Source organism: Sturnus vulgaris, chromosome 4, assembly GCF_052056855.1.
Source record: "Sturnus vulgaris isolate bStuVul1 chromosome 4, bStuVul1.hap1, whole genome shotgun sequence".
NCBI classification, from domain to species: domain Eukaryota; kingdom Metazoa; phylum Chordata; class Aves; order Passeriformes; family Sturnidae; genus Sturnus; species Sturnus vulgaris.
Window position 1 is genome coordinate 50,672,922 of NC_142246.1, and position 18,970 is coordinate 50,691,891.

General features: G+C 41.4%; 1 protein-coding gene across 1 annotated transcript in view; it reads right to left on the reverse strand.

The window, feature by feature from the left end:
* MTTP (microsomal triglyceride transfer protein) overlaps window positions 1–16,506 on the reverse strand; it is a gene marked incomplete in the record, with an annotated part of 28,852 nt that extends 12,346 nt beyond the window's left edge. Inside the window, 10 exon segments of the mRNA XM_088163899.1 lie at window positions 687–794; window positions 1,379–1,547; window positions 2,401–2,558; window positions 5,880–6,030; window positions 6,903–7,042; window positions 8,138–8,254; window positions 8,997–9,104; window positions 11,111–11,254; window positions 11,832–12,019; window positions 16,341–16,506. Coding sequence (XP_088020025.1) covers window positions 687–794; window positions 1,379–1,547; window positions 2,401–2,558; window positions 5,880–6,030; window positions 6,903–7,042; window positions 8,138–8,254; window positions 8,997–9,104; window positions 11,111–11,254; window positions 11,832–12,019; window positions 16,341–16,401 — 1,344 coding nt within the window.
* Window positions 16,507–18,970: the final 2,464 nt, after the last annotated feature.

Genomic DNA, 18,970 nt, shown 5'->3' on the forward strand with positions numbered 1-18,970 from the left:
ACTTGCCAGCTGCTCCTGCCCTGATTCAGGGACTTCACAGGTCTTCCTTGTGGGGCCAACAAGTCCCCACAAAAAAGGCAATAGAAGTGTTCTTCAGTGCCTCATAACTGCTTGGCAATTAAACAGAGAAATTAAAAGGGCCCTTGTTCAGGTGCTCTGTATCTTTTCAGCGGTGTGGTGCAGTGCTGAACAACACAGATCCAGCAGCCTTGTCTGATCATTGTCATCCTCTAACACCAGCATCTACTCAGTTCATGCTTAGAGTAAAAGTCTTCTTCCTTCTATGCATGTTTGGGGCACAGTTGAGTACTTGAATCAATGAAATATCTTCACAGAGGTGAAATAACCTAAGGTGATTGCAAATAATAAACAGATCCTGAGTTTGTCAGCGTTTCTCTGAGGATATACTAAGCTTGCGAACAAGGCAGCACAAGTACTCCTGCTGACAGATTCAGCCACAGAAATGGGAAGAGAGAAGATTAAGGCCGAAATCTGACAAAGTAGATTAAAAAGTAGATTTATAAAAAAAACCAGTACAATCTTCTATCAAACACAGGAGTTCGTGGGCTTATTTTAAGTGGGAGAATCTGCTTCCCATGTCTGCCATGCTCTTCCAGTAACATCACCAGGGATCAGTCACATGTTGCAGACCAGAATTTGGGCAGCAGTGACCATCAGATACTCACTGGCAGCTTGCAGCCTTCTCTGTCACACAGCTTTCTAATAAGTGCTCCCATGACAATGACAAGAGTTTCTCTGATATCTTCATTGGCGACATCCCCCTTGAACTTCTCCTGCCATGCAAAAGCAAAGCTGTTTAGTGTCTCCGTTTAAACATGACGAGCCACACTCTGTTGTGGGTTCAATAGGCTCCCTCATTTTCTGTGAACTTTAATGCAATGCAAGGGCTGTGATTACCACGATGGCCTGGGCTCAGACTAAGCACAGCACAGCTCTATCATTACATATACATTACATATAATAACTCAGTGCTGTTTTCACTTTGAGTTACATTCAGTGACTCAAGCAGATTCATTTGGGGAAAAAAAAAAAGGGATTTACAGTTCTGGCTACAGAACTTCCATAAGGCAACAATCAAACAATCCTCAAATTATTTTCCTAACATTCAGTATTATGTTTCTTTTCCAAGTACTGGATTTTGCTAATATTTTACAAAGTAAATAGACTTTCATTCTGGACCTAGGAATGTTTGCTCTTTGCAAGCTCTATGTTAATGACACACTTATAGGAAACTCTGGAAGGCATAAAGAAATGAAAATTAGAAACAGCAACAGTTGTTTCTTCTCCTCTTCCCCTTTGACTGGGACAAGGCATAAGAGTACTAGCTCTGTTGCATTTGTTTCGTCCTTAGACTTACAGTTAATAATTTCAGGAGTGTTTCACTGGGGTGAGAAGCAAATCCACATGCATACAGGAACCGCTCCTGCAGGATAAACGTGCTTGCATCCTTAAAGTCAAGAAACTCCAGTATAGCCTCCAGTGATTCTGGTGTCTGAGCTGAGGTTACAGCATCCACAACCTGTGGGCTACAAAGAAGTGGAAATTAAATGAACATATCATTGCAAAGAGCCAGTCAATACTGAAAAGACTTGGCTGCATATTGAGAGAAAGAAGCTAATGTACTGATATAACTCTTCATTGCAAGTAAGAGAATCTTTTAGTCTTGTTGGAAAAAGTGTCCCTGAACTCTCACCTAAAAATGGCACGCAAACTCATTTCTATGGATAATATTTGAATTCATGCAAATAGGAGACCAAAAAGAGTATTAGAAAACCCAACTATCACAAGTGTATTAAAGTTTACTGGACAAGGTTGTAAATATAAAGAAGTGTTTTACAACTTCATGCACAATGACATATAGAGAAAAGGCTTCTAGAGTGACCCTCACATTTATCTCCATTGCTAACTGCTACAATTTATTTGAAAGATCCTGACCATAGGACTCAGAAATGCTTTTCAACTCTCAAGTCTTGATGTGCATGCTGTTCACAACCAAACTCTAATACTAGGACAATTCCCAGGCATCAATCTTCCCCTTCTTTGTTCTATTTCCTATTGAAGGAAATAAATGGGAAGTCAAGAACAACTTACAGGGTGTTTCAGAACAAGTATTTGGTTTGAGAACCTCTGGCTAAACTACAAAGCATGTTGGCCTTGCATTGTAGATCCAACCCTGGTGACTGAAAGGGGTGGTGAAAATTTATTATATTACGAGAACAAACATAACTTAAAAAAAATCCTTTACCTGTAGACAGTACTGAACACTGGGTTTGCATTGCTAGGACATCACCAGTAGAACTCAATCTCTTTGTATGCAATTTGCCTTTCTGCATTTTTCAGTAACTTAAACATTTTAAAAGCTTGTTCATAGTAACTTACAGAAATTCTTTATTTTCACTTTTAATAATTTTCAGTATCTCCTCTTTCGTAGCTTTTCTGATGTTCTGAATGAAGGACAAAAAGCTTTTTGCTGCTTCAGGTTTGGAAAGTCTGTCAGGATGCATATGTTCTCTGATGCTCTGCCAGTGCTCAGAAAGCTGCAAAACAATTCATATTACGTCAAATCTCTTAGATTGTGGTTTCAGTTCTCAAAATCAGACTAAATAAATACAGATATGTGGGCCAGCTGTTGCTCAAATTAGCTGAAATCTAACAGACTGATGATCCTTCAGCTCAGTATTAGTTAATTTATGATAATCTCAGCACAAATATCTTTGAAACCTTTCTATAGCTGTCTCTCTTCCAACTCTTTAGTATTTTCCTGATGTTGTACATGACCTTAAATGCAATCTCTTTTGGAACAATAAAATTTATTTATACTGTAACTGGAATAAAGTGAATTCTCTTCTCTTGCAAATTTACTGTGCTTTCTGGTGAATATGGTGTTTGCCTAATGTTTCCATTTTTTCCTAAATAGATTTTTTTTTTAAAGGGAAGATGTACAATTCCCAATTCACCAATTAATCACATTTTCTGAGAAGATGGTAATTTTGGGTTAGTATAGAACAGAATTAAATGTCCAAGATGTTATTTCCATTTTTTATTCATAAACTTGCATACAAAGGGATTTGTAGGTATTGTACAAAATGAAAGGTAAGATGGTATTAGAAAAATTGTAATTGGTGGTTGCTGTATTAATTTCCACACCACATATTTTACTGGAACGGGCCAACATGATAGCAAAGCATGCATATCTGTCCTTCCAGATACACTCCCATAAGAAACTGGTGCAGGTATTTTGACCTTTCCTCTCTCCCTCGCCTTTGCCTCTGTTATCTCAAATTATCAAGAACATTCCTTGGTGAAAACACAGCTGTTCTTTGCAGCAGTCTTTACTGCAGTTTTCCTGAGTGGGAAATAACAGTAGCACCCATTTGACCTTTACTAAAATGCTTCCCCTCTGTGGATTTTGTATTGGGCAATAGCACTTGAACCTGCTGGCAATTAGAAATATCATTCATCAGTACAGAGTGCAACTTCTATCGACTGTAACAAACAATAATTAGGCAACAATGATTGAGACATCGGATATTTCCTGAGGATTAATGACCAGCTGGGAGGAGCTCATGTTCTGAGGCACAGATGGGTCTTTTAACTTCAACTGGTGATTAGTGCTTAGCACCAAGGTCAGTATTGCTATTATTAACTGAAATTGGATAAACATATGGGGCACTTTTTATTCCCCTTGTTGAAGTTGCACCACAGTCCAGCAAGAAAACCTCTAACCTTATTTTACTCCTGTATTTTTTCCTGTGCAGAGCCCAACTGTGTGAGCTGCTCTTAGTCAGTTTAGCCCATACCCTAGAGACAAGCAAGGTGGGAGATGAAAACTGGAGCCATCTCAAGCAAAAGAGTGGAGACCAAGCCTTCCTCTTTGGGGGGTGCTCAAACTGTTCAAGAGCTACAAGGAGCAGCTGCCATCCCCTGCAGTGACCATGGCATTAAAAATATTGTTCACAGTTGACTTTTATGAGGGCCCTCATTCTCCTGATGTAAATGTCAGGCAGTTTGGATTTAATAACCCAAACATTGAGGCACAAGATGCATACACTTTCACATGGCAGCTCAGAATGGACCCAGCCTGTGTTTCTCTGACAGAGATCAGAGCAGAGGTTTTGTGGGTGCTCTAGGAAAACTCCAGTCAAACCAAGAGGTTCTAAACCAAGCAGGAGTTGGTTTTGAATGTTAGTGCCTGACAGTTGTTTACCAACATACAAAGGGTGGCTGTACAAGACAGAACAAACCCACCTCACATTCAGAGGGGCAAGAATCCTTTCCCATAGGAACCACGAGCATAAAAGAGTGTAAGATGCATGAGCTCTTCTGAAAAGAGCATGCTTTATGCTGTCTAAACACAGAAATCTAGACCTGATTTTAAGTGCAAATATTTGCCATAACCTCAGAGAAGCTAGTGCTGCTGTCTGGGAAATGAGGATAGTAATGGTTATTTTACCAAATTCATAAAGATAGAGATAAGACCTGTTACAATTTTAAAAAGGGCTTTGAGAATGTGCAACTCTAAGACATAGCATGACAGCAGGGCATTAATGTATACTATGATATATAAGTACCATATGCTATGTTGCTGCTTTGGATACAGTGTTCTGTTTATAGAGCTTATCTTTTCATAGCAGTTACTGAAAAATACAGTGAGAAAGCAGAACTTCATTCTCCTCGTGCCAGTAGGTTTATAATGACATAGCTCAGTCCCCAGGCAGTGCTCTAGAATTTTATACCGTGTTTGTTATCTTGGTCTGGAAATTATAACTGTTATGACAAACAGTCCCAAGTGACAAATTGGTCAACACAAACCCTGACAGAGTCAGGGGAAACCACCTGTCCCTACTCTGTTTAGGATGCCTCAATATTCCCTGCTCAGAACTGCTCCAGCACACATGCAGCATCATTTCAATATTCCCCAAATATGTGCTTTTGGTCTTCTCTGTGGCTCAACAGGCATTAGACAAGACAAATTTTTACAGTGTAATGCTACTTCCAAATAACTAGCACAAGTTCCAATATAGGAACATATTTGTGGTCATAAGGAGTATCTCTGGAGGACTAAAATTATGTGTGCTGAATAGAAGCTATATCTTGCTTATCAACACCAGAGAATAATGATCCTTAAATTAATGTTCCCATTCATTCCTCAATAGTAATACCATTAATACAGTTTGCTAACAGCTCACTGTAGTAATTTATCTAGTTTATGATGAACATCATTAGTAAAACAAAAGATGACGCATTTACAGTGGCATACTCTTAGCCTTCAGACGTCTTAAATATAAAAAAGACAAGGCAATTTTTTCCCAGGGAAAAATGAGAACATTATTTGACTTCCCAAGAATATTAAAGCCTCATTTTATACTTGTAAAATACCTATAAAATCCTTTAAACAAAAGACTTCCTCGGGATCAGGTAGTAAGAAGGTTAAATATACTACCAGCAAATGCTTAGCCTGGTTGTGGAATGGCTAATGAACTTGAATTCCTAGGAACAGTTCAGCTCCTCCATGACAGAATTGTTTACAAACACCAGCCAGCCATCTTAAAGTTAATTTTCCACCCAGAGGAAATAAGCTTCTGCCAGTTCAAGATTGGCAAAGGTGAGATAAAACAACAGGGTGCTGTATTTTCTAGTGATCTGGAGAAATACTGCAGTCTTTAAAAGAGAGCAAAAAGGTTGGTACTTTTGGTGGTAGATGCTTACAACACTCTTATGGGGTGAGCACCATTGCAACACTTCCCTACTCCAGATATTTTGGACCTGTCCTAGTTTTGCTTGGACAAAAAATTTGCTTTCAGCCTTGTCCTGCTCAGCTAAGCAACCTGATGTCCAATGAACCTGTGGTTACTTACTGAAGGGCACTTTTTGCATTCAGATTTCACTGGCTCTGCTTCCAGGGGCATGGCAACATAATTGGGGTCCAAGGTCTTGATCACACCAGCGACTTGCTTTGCAGCAATCAGTCCCATCCCAGCTTGGACTGACTTCAGCTCCAGCCTCTGCCTGTACATCCACACAGTGAGGACACCATTAGAGCTCAATTATCAGCACAGAGATGCAGAAATCACACCAAGAGGAAACAAAAAGCCTTCCACAGATTAAAAAAAAAAATAGAATATAGGCTTATTGAAACCTTATTGTAAAATGTTCAGAACATGGCAAGTCTGGGGGGTTTTTAAGGTAAAAGAAATATTCGATACGAGCAGAGTTGCTGCTATAATTATGTGCAATAAAATACCCGTATGAGAGACTTTCTATAGCACAGGTTTATAACACTTGATAAACAGCCTTCGGTATTCACATACATTCTGAAATGTTTCATATATTTGTTCTTAAAAGATCTGGAAAGTGAGATTTTTGAAAGTACTTTTTCTTTTAAGTATCTACTATTACTGAGATGCCTGAATCATTTATCTTGTATGAATATCTCCACACTTTCAGCGCTTTGGCATCTGGAGTCCAACACAGACCTAGGTTGCACTGTTGTTTCCTTTCTATGCAGTAGATCTTATTTTCTATACTTCCAAACTCTCACATACTAGAAATGGAAACCCATCAGAAGTATTTCTTGAGAAATGAGAAGACAAAACACCTATAGCACTAATGGGTACAATAAGAGGGTTTGGCCAATTCCCACTGTTTTCAGTTAACTTCTTATGAATGCCATTATTTATTATTTGTGGTGTGGTAGAATTTAATCAAAGTCGGACCTGGTACTTGGCACAGTTAGACCTGTATGTGGATAAAAAAGAGACCTAAATCTTTACCTGGAGAGTTCATAGCCTTAGATCTAGATCATATAAGAACTACATGTATAACCTGACCTGAACCACTAGTCCTGCTACCATCAGTGACAGTCCAATTGCCCAACTTACTTTGAAACTATTTTGGCACCTGTTTTTCGTCGGTAATTCAGAACAAAAACGAAATTTTCTTCTGCCTTAATGGATTTAATGAAACTGTCTTCCAGCACATAAACTGTAGCAGATGTGCCTTTTGTACCAACATCCAAGATCTGAAAACAATTTAAAAATAAAACAGAAAGAGGGCTATTCAACAAACAACAAAATAGGGAAAGAGCTCACAGCTCCAAATGAGGGCAAGACTTGTAATGAAGTAGAGCCATTTGAGGAAGGTGCATATAGGCTGGCATCTCAAACTAAGCCTATGAACCAGGTTTTCAAGAATTCCTTCTGTAGAAAGAAGCCACTCACTTCTACGCCACATGCTTCAAATTCAGTATGTACCAGGGTAAAAGACAATAGGAGCAGGGCAGGAAGTTATGGAGCAGGCTGCAACTGAGAAAACACCCAGTACTACATTTAGTTTAAGATACGCTTTAAATAAGCATTTCCAGAGAAATGTATTTTTTAAATTAAATTAAGATCTTGTTCTTTCAACTAAATAATTGTCCCCATAGTTGTGTCTCTGCTGTTAATTTATAAAAATGAGATTGTCATGTTCACACTCAGATCAAACAAGGTATCTGGCTGTGCTTCTTGTTTTGTAAACATGATGATGCCTTTGTCGTGTGAAAATTGGGAACCCAGTCATAATGTTAAGGCAGTTTATTAAGAGAGTGTGTGCTGCCTTTGTATTTCTCTGGGCTGAGAAAGGTCAGTTTCTGACATGGGGAATCCCAGTGCCTTCAGCAGGTGTCCAGCCTGCCCTCAGCAGTGACTACTTAGAAAGACATTTACTAACACTGGAGGACCATTAGGGCTGTAGTAGGGCTTCAGTTATCTCTATGGCACATCTCCTCTATTACACCTATGCATTAGGGAAACCTTTGACCCTCCAGGCAAGCCTGACCAGGCTCCGTTCAGGAGTCAGTATCTTGCCTGGCATTTACAGCACATGGGAAAAAGGTTGCTGTTATCACTATGACTGTGTCTGTATCAGCTGAGCCAAAGTGGTTTACACCACAGGAGAATCCATTCCCTCTTCTCTCCATGGGAACTACATATGACATTTGGGGTAGTAAAACTACAAAATTTACATACAGAATTTGCTTTCTCTAATGCAAGAAGGACTTCTGAAATGAGTAGTAGCTGCTAAGAATTTATTTTAAATAGGAAGAATAGATTTTATTTTATTAAAGAAATCATACCCGGTTGTGGCTGGTAAATCTTTTCCTTTCTATTTCACAGGAGTCTAGGTCTTTTATTTTAGTCACTTGATCTTGCCGCACGTGGTAAGTAGTGCTGCATTTCCCAGAAATGTCCACCTTGGAAAAGAGAGTTAGATTACGACAATTTCTTTAATTTATCTTTGAGACCCCACAACACCTTCCAAAGATGAAGCATTTTCTCTGCTGTTGGAATCCTGTAACTGAGATGCTACACTGCTTGGGTTTAACAGTTTTGAGGATGACAGTAGTTCTAAGTAGCTGCTTTGTATTGGCAGGGGTACTATTCATTAGATGAAGAAAAGTAACAATGGTTCTTTAAACGAAATTATTAGGAAATACCAGGCAGCTCACACTATACTCACAAATTTGAGTTAAATTCAAGCTTTGTTCAAGGGGACAGGTTTAGAAATTTAACAATGGAAGGCAACTTTAATGGATGCAGCTAAACCAGTGCTAACTTTGTGTGGGTACTTGGATTTAGAATGGGACTCCACTGAATTGAATTTAGGAATCAACCAACTTTAAACAGCAGTATAATCACTTTTATAGTGACCTAGTTTAAGGTGGTTTATAACCAAATTGTGCTAAATTTATAAAAGCATTTAAAATCAAATGGATTGCACTACTTCTTTATGCTAATTGCAGCAATTTGACTTGTGTCACCAAATATTCAGAAGACTGTCTTTACGTCCCTAACCTCATATGTGATCAAAGAGCTGATTTCTATCACAGTTCACTCCTTCTCAAGTCAGTAGGAGCCACAGATCTGCCTTTCAGAGCAGATCAGGCTCTGACTGTTCCTCAGGTGATGATAATCTTGTCTGATAAAGCACCATACCTCAGAGGAAGAGCCAGAGTGCAACTGTAGCTGGAAAAGGCTAGCCAGTCCTCTCTTAATGTTCTGAGTAAAACCAGGTTCATTTTGATACGAGTAGAATGTTTTGACCTGTAAGAATAAAAAAAAATGGTATATAAAAAGCATTCAAACGTGTATAACAAATCTGGTTAAATGAGAAAGGAATAGTGAGGATCCACTCTAGAAAAACTCCCTTTACTTTTTTCTCATTGGGAAGTTGAATTTTGATCTGTTGCCCTTATTTAAGTAAACTGCAGAGGCTGCAGGGCCTGACAATAACAGTACAGACATATTTTGGCCTTCAGCTGAACCTAAGTGCAGTTTCAGTGCAGTGAGCATCTCTCCTCCTGGAATTACAGAGAATTTAGATGGGAAATGGGAAACTCTTCATAATTTCACAGGCAACTCATTTTTCTGCATAATCCTCAAGTTTTTGCTCCCCACAGGGGAACAATATCTGTTGCACTTTAATCAAAGGTTCCAAAACTCAGGATGAATCATAGATAAATCAGAGATAGAATGACGTGTCAAACATATCACAACCTTTGCACTTCATGGGCCAACTGTTGTGCTTGAGCTTCTCCTCTGGTAACAAGACTTTGCACCTCCACTTTGCATTCAAGGTGCTTTAAAAGTGCCCCATTTTCTGGAACTGTAAGTACAATCAGTGTGTTATCTCGGGGCAACCCTGAAAGGTGAAATTACTGTGCCAGGGATGAAAGTGTCACACCACGAAGAAATCATAAAAGGAGTGTATAGACTACTTCCTGAGAAAAAGCCCAAGTTTTTCATACTACATCTTAGCCTTAGCATGAGAAAGTGTGCAATGTATGAGGAGCAGACACATTCTGACTTCTGTTCTGTGCTCTTCTGGTACCTCTGTTCTCATGTAGGGATGTGTACAGTTCACAGCCAGTGCTGTCCTGTTTCTTTTTATGTTGTGTAAAACTGATGACAAGGCTAAGTCTGAAAGTTACTGAGCAGGTCTGATAGCAGCTGCAATTCAGAAGGCTGAGCTGGTGGCCAGGGTATGTGCTCAGTTCCTATTTACAGCAGGAGGTAAAGATCCTGCTGGGATAGAGTGTCACAGACCTCACTCTGCTCTGCAGAAGGGAAAAGAGAGTGTGACCTTCAACCTTCCTCCTTTCTCACAGCCCTTCTGCCCATGCCCACCTGCTGAGCAAGAGTTCCTTGGGCTACAGAGGGGAAAATGGAGCTCTTGGCCTAATACCACAAGCAACAAGAGGGTGAAGGACTAGGGGCAGGAGGCAGGAGCAGCCATGGCTCAAGCCTCACCACTCCCTGGCCAGAAGAGTAGGCTGAGTACAAGGGGACACAAGCAGCTCTGCAGGGAAAAAGAGAGTGGGATGGATGTACTTGAATTCCCTTCTCAGAAGAAATGGGGACTCTCAGACCTACAAATGGACGTGGGTGCTCCTGTGCTGAGACAGCGCTTTGGTGTTCTCTCAGGGCAGGATATAAAACCCAGGCACATGTTGAGACACATCTGCTCTCTGACCCTTCTCTTCTGATTTTTGGAGACAGTCTCCCAGTGGAGAAAATACATGTAAGGCTGTAGCTCTTTTAGTATCAAGCTCATTAACTTGAGAACTCTGAAACTGCAGGTGAGACAGAGTAAATAAGCAAACCAAAGAGCTGGGAAAAGCAGTCCTGGTAAAATACCTGATAAGGGTTTAAAGTGGTTAACACTGTTCTTCACAGACTCAGAAGAACATCCCTCATGACAAATTGCATCTCCTTTTCTGCCTTCAGATCAGACAAAATCCTGCCCTCACTGAAGTCAATAGCACAAATCCCACATAGCAACTGTGGATAAATCCACGTGTGTACCTACATCCTTGTGGACAATCTGCTCTATACTTCCCCACTGTGTGGTGTTCTCAGCACACAATAGGCTTGGGCTAGAAGGTAAATTACAGTCTATTCTCAGCGACTGTATTTCACACAGAATGATAGGACACAATGGCTTATTCAAAACACTGAGTGAATAGTGAACTGGTAAACTCTTCAAGCCTGTTACAAAAGATTTGTTTCATGTTTCTTTAGGGACTGAATTTTAAAAGTCAGGGTCTTACTTTTCCACGGACTAGCTCAATCACTATGGGCCTCTGTAAAGCCTCCAGATATTCTTTCCCGATGATCTTCTCTGTGCTTTTTCCTTTGAAGATGTTTTTAGCAGCTGGACGTTCATTTACATTTTCAACCTGAACATCTTTCATCTAGCAAAGTAAAAGCAGAAAAAATTAATGTAGACAGCAGCGTAGAATTAGCCTGGAGTAGGCTAGATAGACTAACTCACATAATAAATGTTCTTCATTTCTGCATTTCTGGTTCTGATCATTAATCTTCCATGATCACTATGTCAGTTTACAAAAGAAGCCAGTGGTCTCCACTGGGGAAATAAGTGCCAGAAAATCTCACCATAAAGCTAAGTACCAAACCCAGTTTCTATTTAGAAAATGTCATGATTTGTAGCTAGAACTGAGGGCTTCAGACAACATATTGCCCCTCGGGTAAGGGCGTGCACACCAGTTGTTAGAAGCTGTAGGTGCTGTATGAAGCAATTTCTAAATACAGGAGATATTCTGAAGGTCTGGCCTATGATGTTAGATAGATCCTTGTGAAATCTTATTCTATAGGAATCAGATCATCAAAGCAGCTGGGTTTAGTTGATGAGACTAGAGAATAAAAGCCTTAGCTCGTGTTCTGAAAGTGAGTTCTCTGAGATTAGATTAGCAGCTAGATAAATGCAGAAAAGATTGTGCATGTTTTAAGTTGTCTGATGGCAATAATTACCGTAATTTTTATCAGCTGGTCGTCATCATTGTCAGGATTTCTCCATAAGAGGTTGACATCCACACCAGAAGAAATCCGATACCCTGCACTTTTCTGCAGTGATGCTTTCACCCGATCAACATAGACTTCAGCTGAGTAAGCAAACTTATATAGCTTGTCATTATTTAGGCTTGGCCCAGTAGTGTGCCCTGTTTGGAAGGCAAAAACAAACAGCATTTTAAAACTGACTCACATAATCACCATTTTCTCTAAGAAACACCTTCAGAAAAATTAAAAATTTAATTACAAACAGAAGATTCATGTGACTGATCCTGATACTCTTGATTACAGAGGCTGTCCCACTGAAGCAGCTGGGTTTTTGGTGATTAAGCTGACAATGATCATACATATTTAACATAAGAATGGTCACAAAATCATTTGTTCTAGCTCTTTACTTTAAGACTCCCAGATTCTTTTCTTCAGCTATGTTAGCAATACAAATTAATCCAAAATTATTTGCAACTCAAAACACTGTCAATCATGCAATTTGTGTGCTTAGCAATGTGAAATGCACTGATGTGATTTGTTGGAGCCAACTGAAATAATTCTCTGCATCTCTCGCATGTTTATTGGGAATCTTTCCATTGAGAGTCTTGCCCAAGGGTGACATGAATGTAATGAAAACATTAAGAATGTATTTTTTAGATTAAATAATTAAGATCTTGTTCTTTCAACTAAATAATTGTCCCCATAGCTGTGTCTCTGCTGATAATTTATATATTTTAAGGAATATGAAAGGGAAGGGAAGGGAAGGGAAGGGAAGGGAAGGGAAGGGAAGGGAAGGGAAGGGAAGGTGTCTGTACACTAAGTGCTCTTAATATTCTCAAAGCAAACACACATAGAGTGACCTTAATTGCTATCTGTAAACAGCACAGCACCAGCCTCACACACCAAAATACTGCACCACTGAATGCACTGGGAATTTCTTCATGCAGTTCAGAAGGTACAGAGCAGAAACAAGTTCACAACAGAGTTAGAAACACAAAGTGCTGTCCTCAGGGACATGCATCTCAGTTTTATGACAAGTGCAGGAAAGGGCAGGGGAAAGAACAAGAACACAACATCTCAGAAAAATTCTTTAACATGCTGTAATGGAATCAGTGTCTTCAAAGTCCTCTGCAGAGATTCATCAGGCTACCCTGATTGATGTTGTATCCCTCCATTTTATCTGACTCACCTAAATAAAATTCAAACCACTGCATTGATAGAAAGGGAAATCAGTCACTTCAATATTTTAAAGCCCAATTAGGTGGGTGCACAGGGTAGTTCCATCACGGCTGGATGGATGCATTCCGCAGTTCTTAAAAAGTCCAAAACCCCTGCTTCACTAGGATTTTGTTCACATCCTTCCCCTGCTCACTCAGATACCATGGCAGTGGATTAAGGTCAGCTTAAAAGAACTTTTCCCTGAGCAAAATGGACACTCCACCAAGTTTAGCCTGCAAGTTGTGTAAACTGGCAAAGTTACAGAACTAAATGGACTTATACTTTATACCAGCTGGAGATGTGGTGCAGCAAGTCGGGTGATCCCAGTGGGCCCAGCCTGTTCACGTGTGAGAGGCCAAAGCTGTAACTATTGATTTTTTTCCCAGGGAGGCTGAAGGATTCATGTTGGCACAAAGGGGCTTGTCTGGTTTTGCATATCTTGTGTGTCTGTTTCAAAACAGTCACCAAGAAGCATACAACCCTTAGTGCAGTTTTACTGTGAATTTTCTAGCCAATTTCCTTCCCCAGTTCCCTGCTTTGAAGATACCTTACCCTTGAGAGCAGAGGGTGCTCAGTGTCTGCTCAGAGGTGGCTATGCCTTTCAGGGATGCCCCTAGTTCCCTGCAGTCCCTTGGAGCCAGTTTTTTCCTGGTTCAAAATTTCTGGTTCCTTCATTTGCAGCAGAAACTGCAGTGCAAATGACTTAGTGTTGGCTGAGATTTTAGGAATACCACCCACTAAGTGCATTCTAAACACAGTCCTGTCTAAAGAAAAAAAAGCAGGGGAATAGCACATCCAAGAGAAATTATCTGGGTGTTCAGAGACAAGTGTCTTATTAGTTAAGGTGCATGTTGTGTTTTTGCTCTCACTATTTTCAGTTAAAAGCACTTTTCACCTACCCTCTTCCTTTCCCCACAACTGAACACATACATGATTTTATTCTCCTTTTGTAAGAGTTCCTGTCTTTTTTCTCCCTTTTAGCATTTGCTTGTCCCCACATACAAAACAGCTGTTCCATCCTAAAGGAAACAGATAAGCAAATGATGCAGCAGCTTCTTGCAAGTGTCATGGAAGAAACAAATGATTGCAAAGTATTCCTGGGAGCTACAAGAACATGCATTTTTGAAAGCTTTCACCATTTCACACATAGAAAATACTGCAAGAGCCAGGGCAGAAGAGAGCTTTAGTTGCCAGTCTGGGAAAGGGTAGGCCAACAGTGGATCATGCTAAGAGAAGCAGCAGGGATGAGGCAGTATTGAAAGCAGTCCCAAAGAATTAGCACTTTTCCGGTGAAAATGGGGAAGCCAAGAGAGACAACTGAATAGTGTGGTCAGGCTGAGAGGCAAGGGGGATCTTGACAGATGAGAGACACAGATACAGGGCTACTGACCAGAACCAGTATTCAAAACAGCACAACTAAATTTTCATGCCAACTTCCAAGAAGAGAACACCAGCACTATTTTAAAAGGAATACTGCAACACCTTTCTGATAGAAACTTTTATTAATAGGAAAGCCTCCTTTTAGAAGCTCCTTCCTTTGTATTCAGCACAGCACTGGAATCTTTGCTGCCTGTGCAGCCATCGACATTTCAGCTGATGGCAAGTGTGCCACCGCATGAGAATGGAGGAGAGACGGACACACAGACTGCCATCAGCCCAGCCATGCTCTCTGGGGGTCAGAAGTGCTCCTTCCAAGGTGGAGTGCATAACACATAGTTTGACTAGCAATGTTAAGTGTCTGTCATTAAGGGTAACATGCCAAGTCTATAATTAAATCATGATACTGTATAATACAGAAGGTTACACTGCATGAGTAGAGACAGCTGTCAAGTCCTGTGCCTTTTATTAATACATATGGCATGCACAGCATCTGTGTCTCTAACTACTTGCTAGGTCTACCTTCATAAATCATATTTGCCACTGTCTCTGATAGCAGATAGCTTTAAAAAGCAAACCCCATCCACTTGTTTGAAAACGTTTTTCAAGTGGAATTCCAATAGGAAAGTTTATGTCTGCTGACCTACCTGAATTGAACAGAATAACATTTCAATATTTCCCAAAGGCAGCATGGCCTGATGAAAAGGTAAAACACTAATCCTAATCTCAGCTCTCACACTGAGGCCCTAAGTGGCCTTTGGGCCAGCAATTTAGCTCTCAATCTCTCTGCACAAGAGAGAGAGGAAATCTGGCAGAGCTGAAAGGATGACTAATTAAAGACAAAATGCTTCCTTAGTATCCTGAGGATGTGACAAGCAAATATTACTTCACATCAAGAAGTTTTGCTTAACTGATATTAAGGGAAAGCTGGAAAGATCAGACACTACCATGTGGCACACTGGTATCTAACCATAAACTGAAAGCAGCATGAAATAAATTCACAGGTAAAGGCACTGCCTGCAAATTTCTCTCCTTTATAATCCTGTCACGAGGGTGTAGAGGCAGGGAGGAAGGAAGGTTGCTGCTCTGTGCTAACACAGTGTCCTGGATTCCCCGCAAGAAGCAGGAGGTGGCACCCATGAGAGCACCTCTACAGTCTTTTTAACAGCTTAACCCAGGATGACATGTCCCCTCTGCTTCTCATCATGATGAAGACATCCTCATTAAACTAAAAACTCAGCTTATGTTATAAGGTTGCTGTTCCTCTAAATTTAATGTGAAGTTGTACGTGAAGAGTCACTACTAGAGACACCTTTCCTTGCTTCATACATTGGCACTGCTGAAGCAGACAGTCTCCAAGATTTCATACCCTTGACTTTGTCAGAACACCTGAGTCAAGCTCTGCTCACAGCGTTTCTGCAGACATCCAGATTTTCAATACTTACTACAGAGCAAGGTTCTCATGAAATGAACAGGATGCTTCTTACTGACTTCAGGGATAGCTGAGTCAACTGCTCAGAAGCTGAAATCCGGAGAGCCCTGAGCACTTCCTGGCTCTGCTCCACCAGAGCACTCCGTGTGTTTAACTTCTGAGTGTGTGAAAAGTCCCTTTGAAGTCGGTGCCCCCATAGTATGTCCTGATTAAGCAAGGTCAAGATCCCTGATCTCGTCACACCACTGGCTTGTGCACTTGAAAACATCATCTCCTCCATCACCTCTGCTGAGAGGAATGCCACAAGCACTTAAACCTAACTACTAAATGCATCTTGTATTACTCAAGCATGTCTGAATAAAGCTGATAATTTTTGAGGCAAAACAGATCTGCATACACATGCTGGTTATGCCTCTGCTGAGGCAGAAGCTGAATCAAGCCTAGTACAGACCTACCTTTAACAGAGGCTGAGTAGGTGGAAATGATGCAAAGGAACAGCACAGTAAGAAGAATCATGCTGGACTCTGCCGAGCTCCTGACTGCAGCATGAAGTGTGAGATCCTCCAACAAGTGAGCTGAGAGTGGAGCTTGCAGAGAGAGCCACAGGCTTGGCCACACTGTTTATCTAGATGTAGTAAAGGTCAGATTCCAAATTCCACACTCAGGTACTAAGTTCATGAAAGGACTTCCAGTTAATTATTAAGAACTAAGGTAACTGGTGGTTTCTACCCCATTTTGTCGATGACCTCGGCTTTCATTTTTGAATATTGAGCCCACACAGACCCATTGCTGAGCAGCAGAGCCCACCTCTAGTGCTGGAAGAAGCAGGAGATCCTGCCACCACTTCTCTCTCTGAACGAAAGGGTGATCAGGTGTGTTGCTGCCAGGGGCCAGATCCTGACCACTGTTTCCATTGTCTTGCATCATGTCATCATCTCTGTGAGCAACCACAGAAGCAGAGGTTTTTTAAGGGTCTTCCTGGAAGAAGTACATGGGATTTATCAGCGCTATCCCAAAAACTGATCCTACTTCAACACAGACTTAGATGTGATGTCAGTGCCTGCTACATTGGACCACTCTAAATCTCTGTTCTTTCAGCAGCTCCAGCCTCCATCTTACATCATTGCAGTGGCAGAGGTTAGAGCATGAAAGGTGAGATAGAAAAAGACATTTTGTCCCAACTCAGTGAAGGGTACCTGCTTGGCAAGGTCCGGGAGCAAGGCAAACCAAGCCCCTTCCCCTTTTCTTGTGCTTACTTCACCACCTCCCATGAAAAGGCCCTGGTCGACTAACCCATGTGCTTCCCTGTTTCCTCTGACAGTAAATGCCAGGCCCTCTCACACTAACTTCATGGCCATAGGGCTGGTTAAAGGATGTCCTTCAGCTGTCCCTCAGGTGTCAGTGGGGCAGCAGGCCAACCCCCCGTGTTTCTTGGCATGTTCTGGCACACAGCCTGCGAGGCTGCATGCCTCTCTCCCAGCACACAAGGCCTTCCCAGCTCTGTGAGGAGGCAGGATCTGCTCCTGCCAGTGAAGGAAACATGCAAGTGAGCCATTACCACAGCCTTCCACTCCACTTCCACAGATTGCTTTCTTGTGACTGATCTACGAACACCCCAACCCAGCAAGTGCTACCCTAGGCTGCGTTTAGATGCTCTCAGAGGGCCACTTCTGCCATCACATCCTCTGTAAGGGATGGTAAAGTGAGAACAGCCTTCACCTTGAGTGGTGTAAATGCCTCCTCTGTTTTCTTTTGCAGTAAAAGAGAAGTCAAACACTGGGGATGTCAATCATTGCCCAGCAGTGGGAAACAACAGGTCCATGCCACTGCTTCTCCCCCACGCTCATCCTCACCTTGTGGAAGTTCCCCCTGGGCCTCTTCCTGTATTTTGTTTGTATGTGTGCACACGTGGGAGGGAGGAGATTAGGACACCCCAGGGGTATACTATTGCTTCTTCCCATTTGTGGTTGGTTATGCAGCTTTCTCAGCACAGGTTGTGACATGCTCCTGAATTCAAGGGGCTGAGGCAGAGGATTACTTTTGATATATGCAGTAAACAAGGAGCTTGCTAGGCTAGGACATTATCTTGGTGGAAAACCAACTCCCATCTAGAGAAAGACCAGAGATACAGATCCTGCTTTAGAAAAAAAGCATTGACATTTTACTCAGAAGCAGGAGGTGATATTGGTTTGAAATCTGTAGAAGAGCAATTGTCCTCTTTCTATGCTCTTGAGACATGGTAAATTTATTTCTTCCTTCAAATAAAATAGATATTTTTTAAAAGCCTCTGTTAGAATATCCCTGGCCAGATCCCCTGCTGATGTAAATCCACATCTCTCTTTGGACTCCACTGTAGCAGTGCCAATTACAGAACTAAGGATGTAATTGCCATGCAAAGAAATTTCATACATTTCCATGTGGACACACATTTATACACCTGGAGGCATACCCATAACATAGAGTTGGATGTTCTTCAGACATCTTAGAAACAGGAGGCCTGAGCCTCACCTAGTTATGGCCAGAGTGAATCAGCAGTGACTTCCTTTCAGTCATATTACACCAGTGAAACCAGAGCTGTGTCCACCAAAGTCCATACCACGTATAGGTTGTGGGATCAGGCCCTCATGGATGCTGCACACCATGCTGGCATATGGACTGGGGTCAAAGTATTCCTCCTGCTGCACATTTTACAGAGTCCAAACTATAGGGCTCATATCTTTACACAGCCTAATAAAACTAATGAGATTTCCTCCCATGTTCTGAGGTCAACCAAATGTTTCTTTCTGCCTTCTCTTCTCAAGCAACAGCACAAAGATCTTGCTTTTCAACTCAAACCTTCAGGTGTGAGCACTGAAGTACCCAAGTGCATCTTTGCCCTTCAGCTGGTGCCCGTGTGCCCCCAGCTCGCAGGTTTTGGGTGAATAAGATCCCCCTGTTTCTGCCACAGGGGGTGAGAGATGCCCATCCAAGCCACTGGCCGAAGACGGTTTGCACCCTAAGCCTTTCTCAAGAGTGCTGCAGTCAGACCCAGAGCACAGGGAGTAATGTCATTGTCCAAACTGAGCGTCCCCTGAGCATCTTTTTT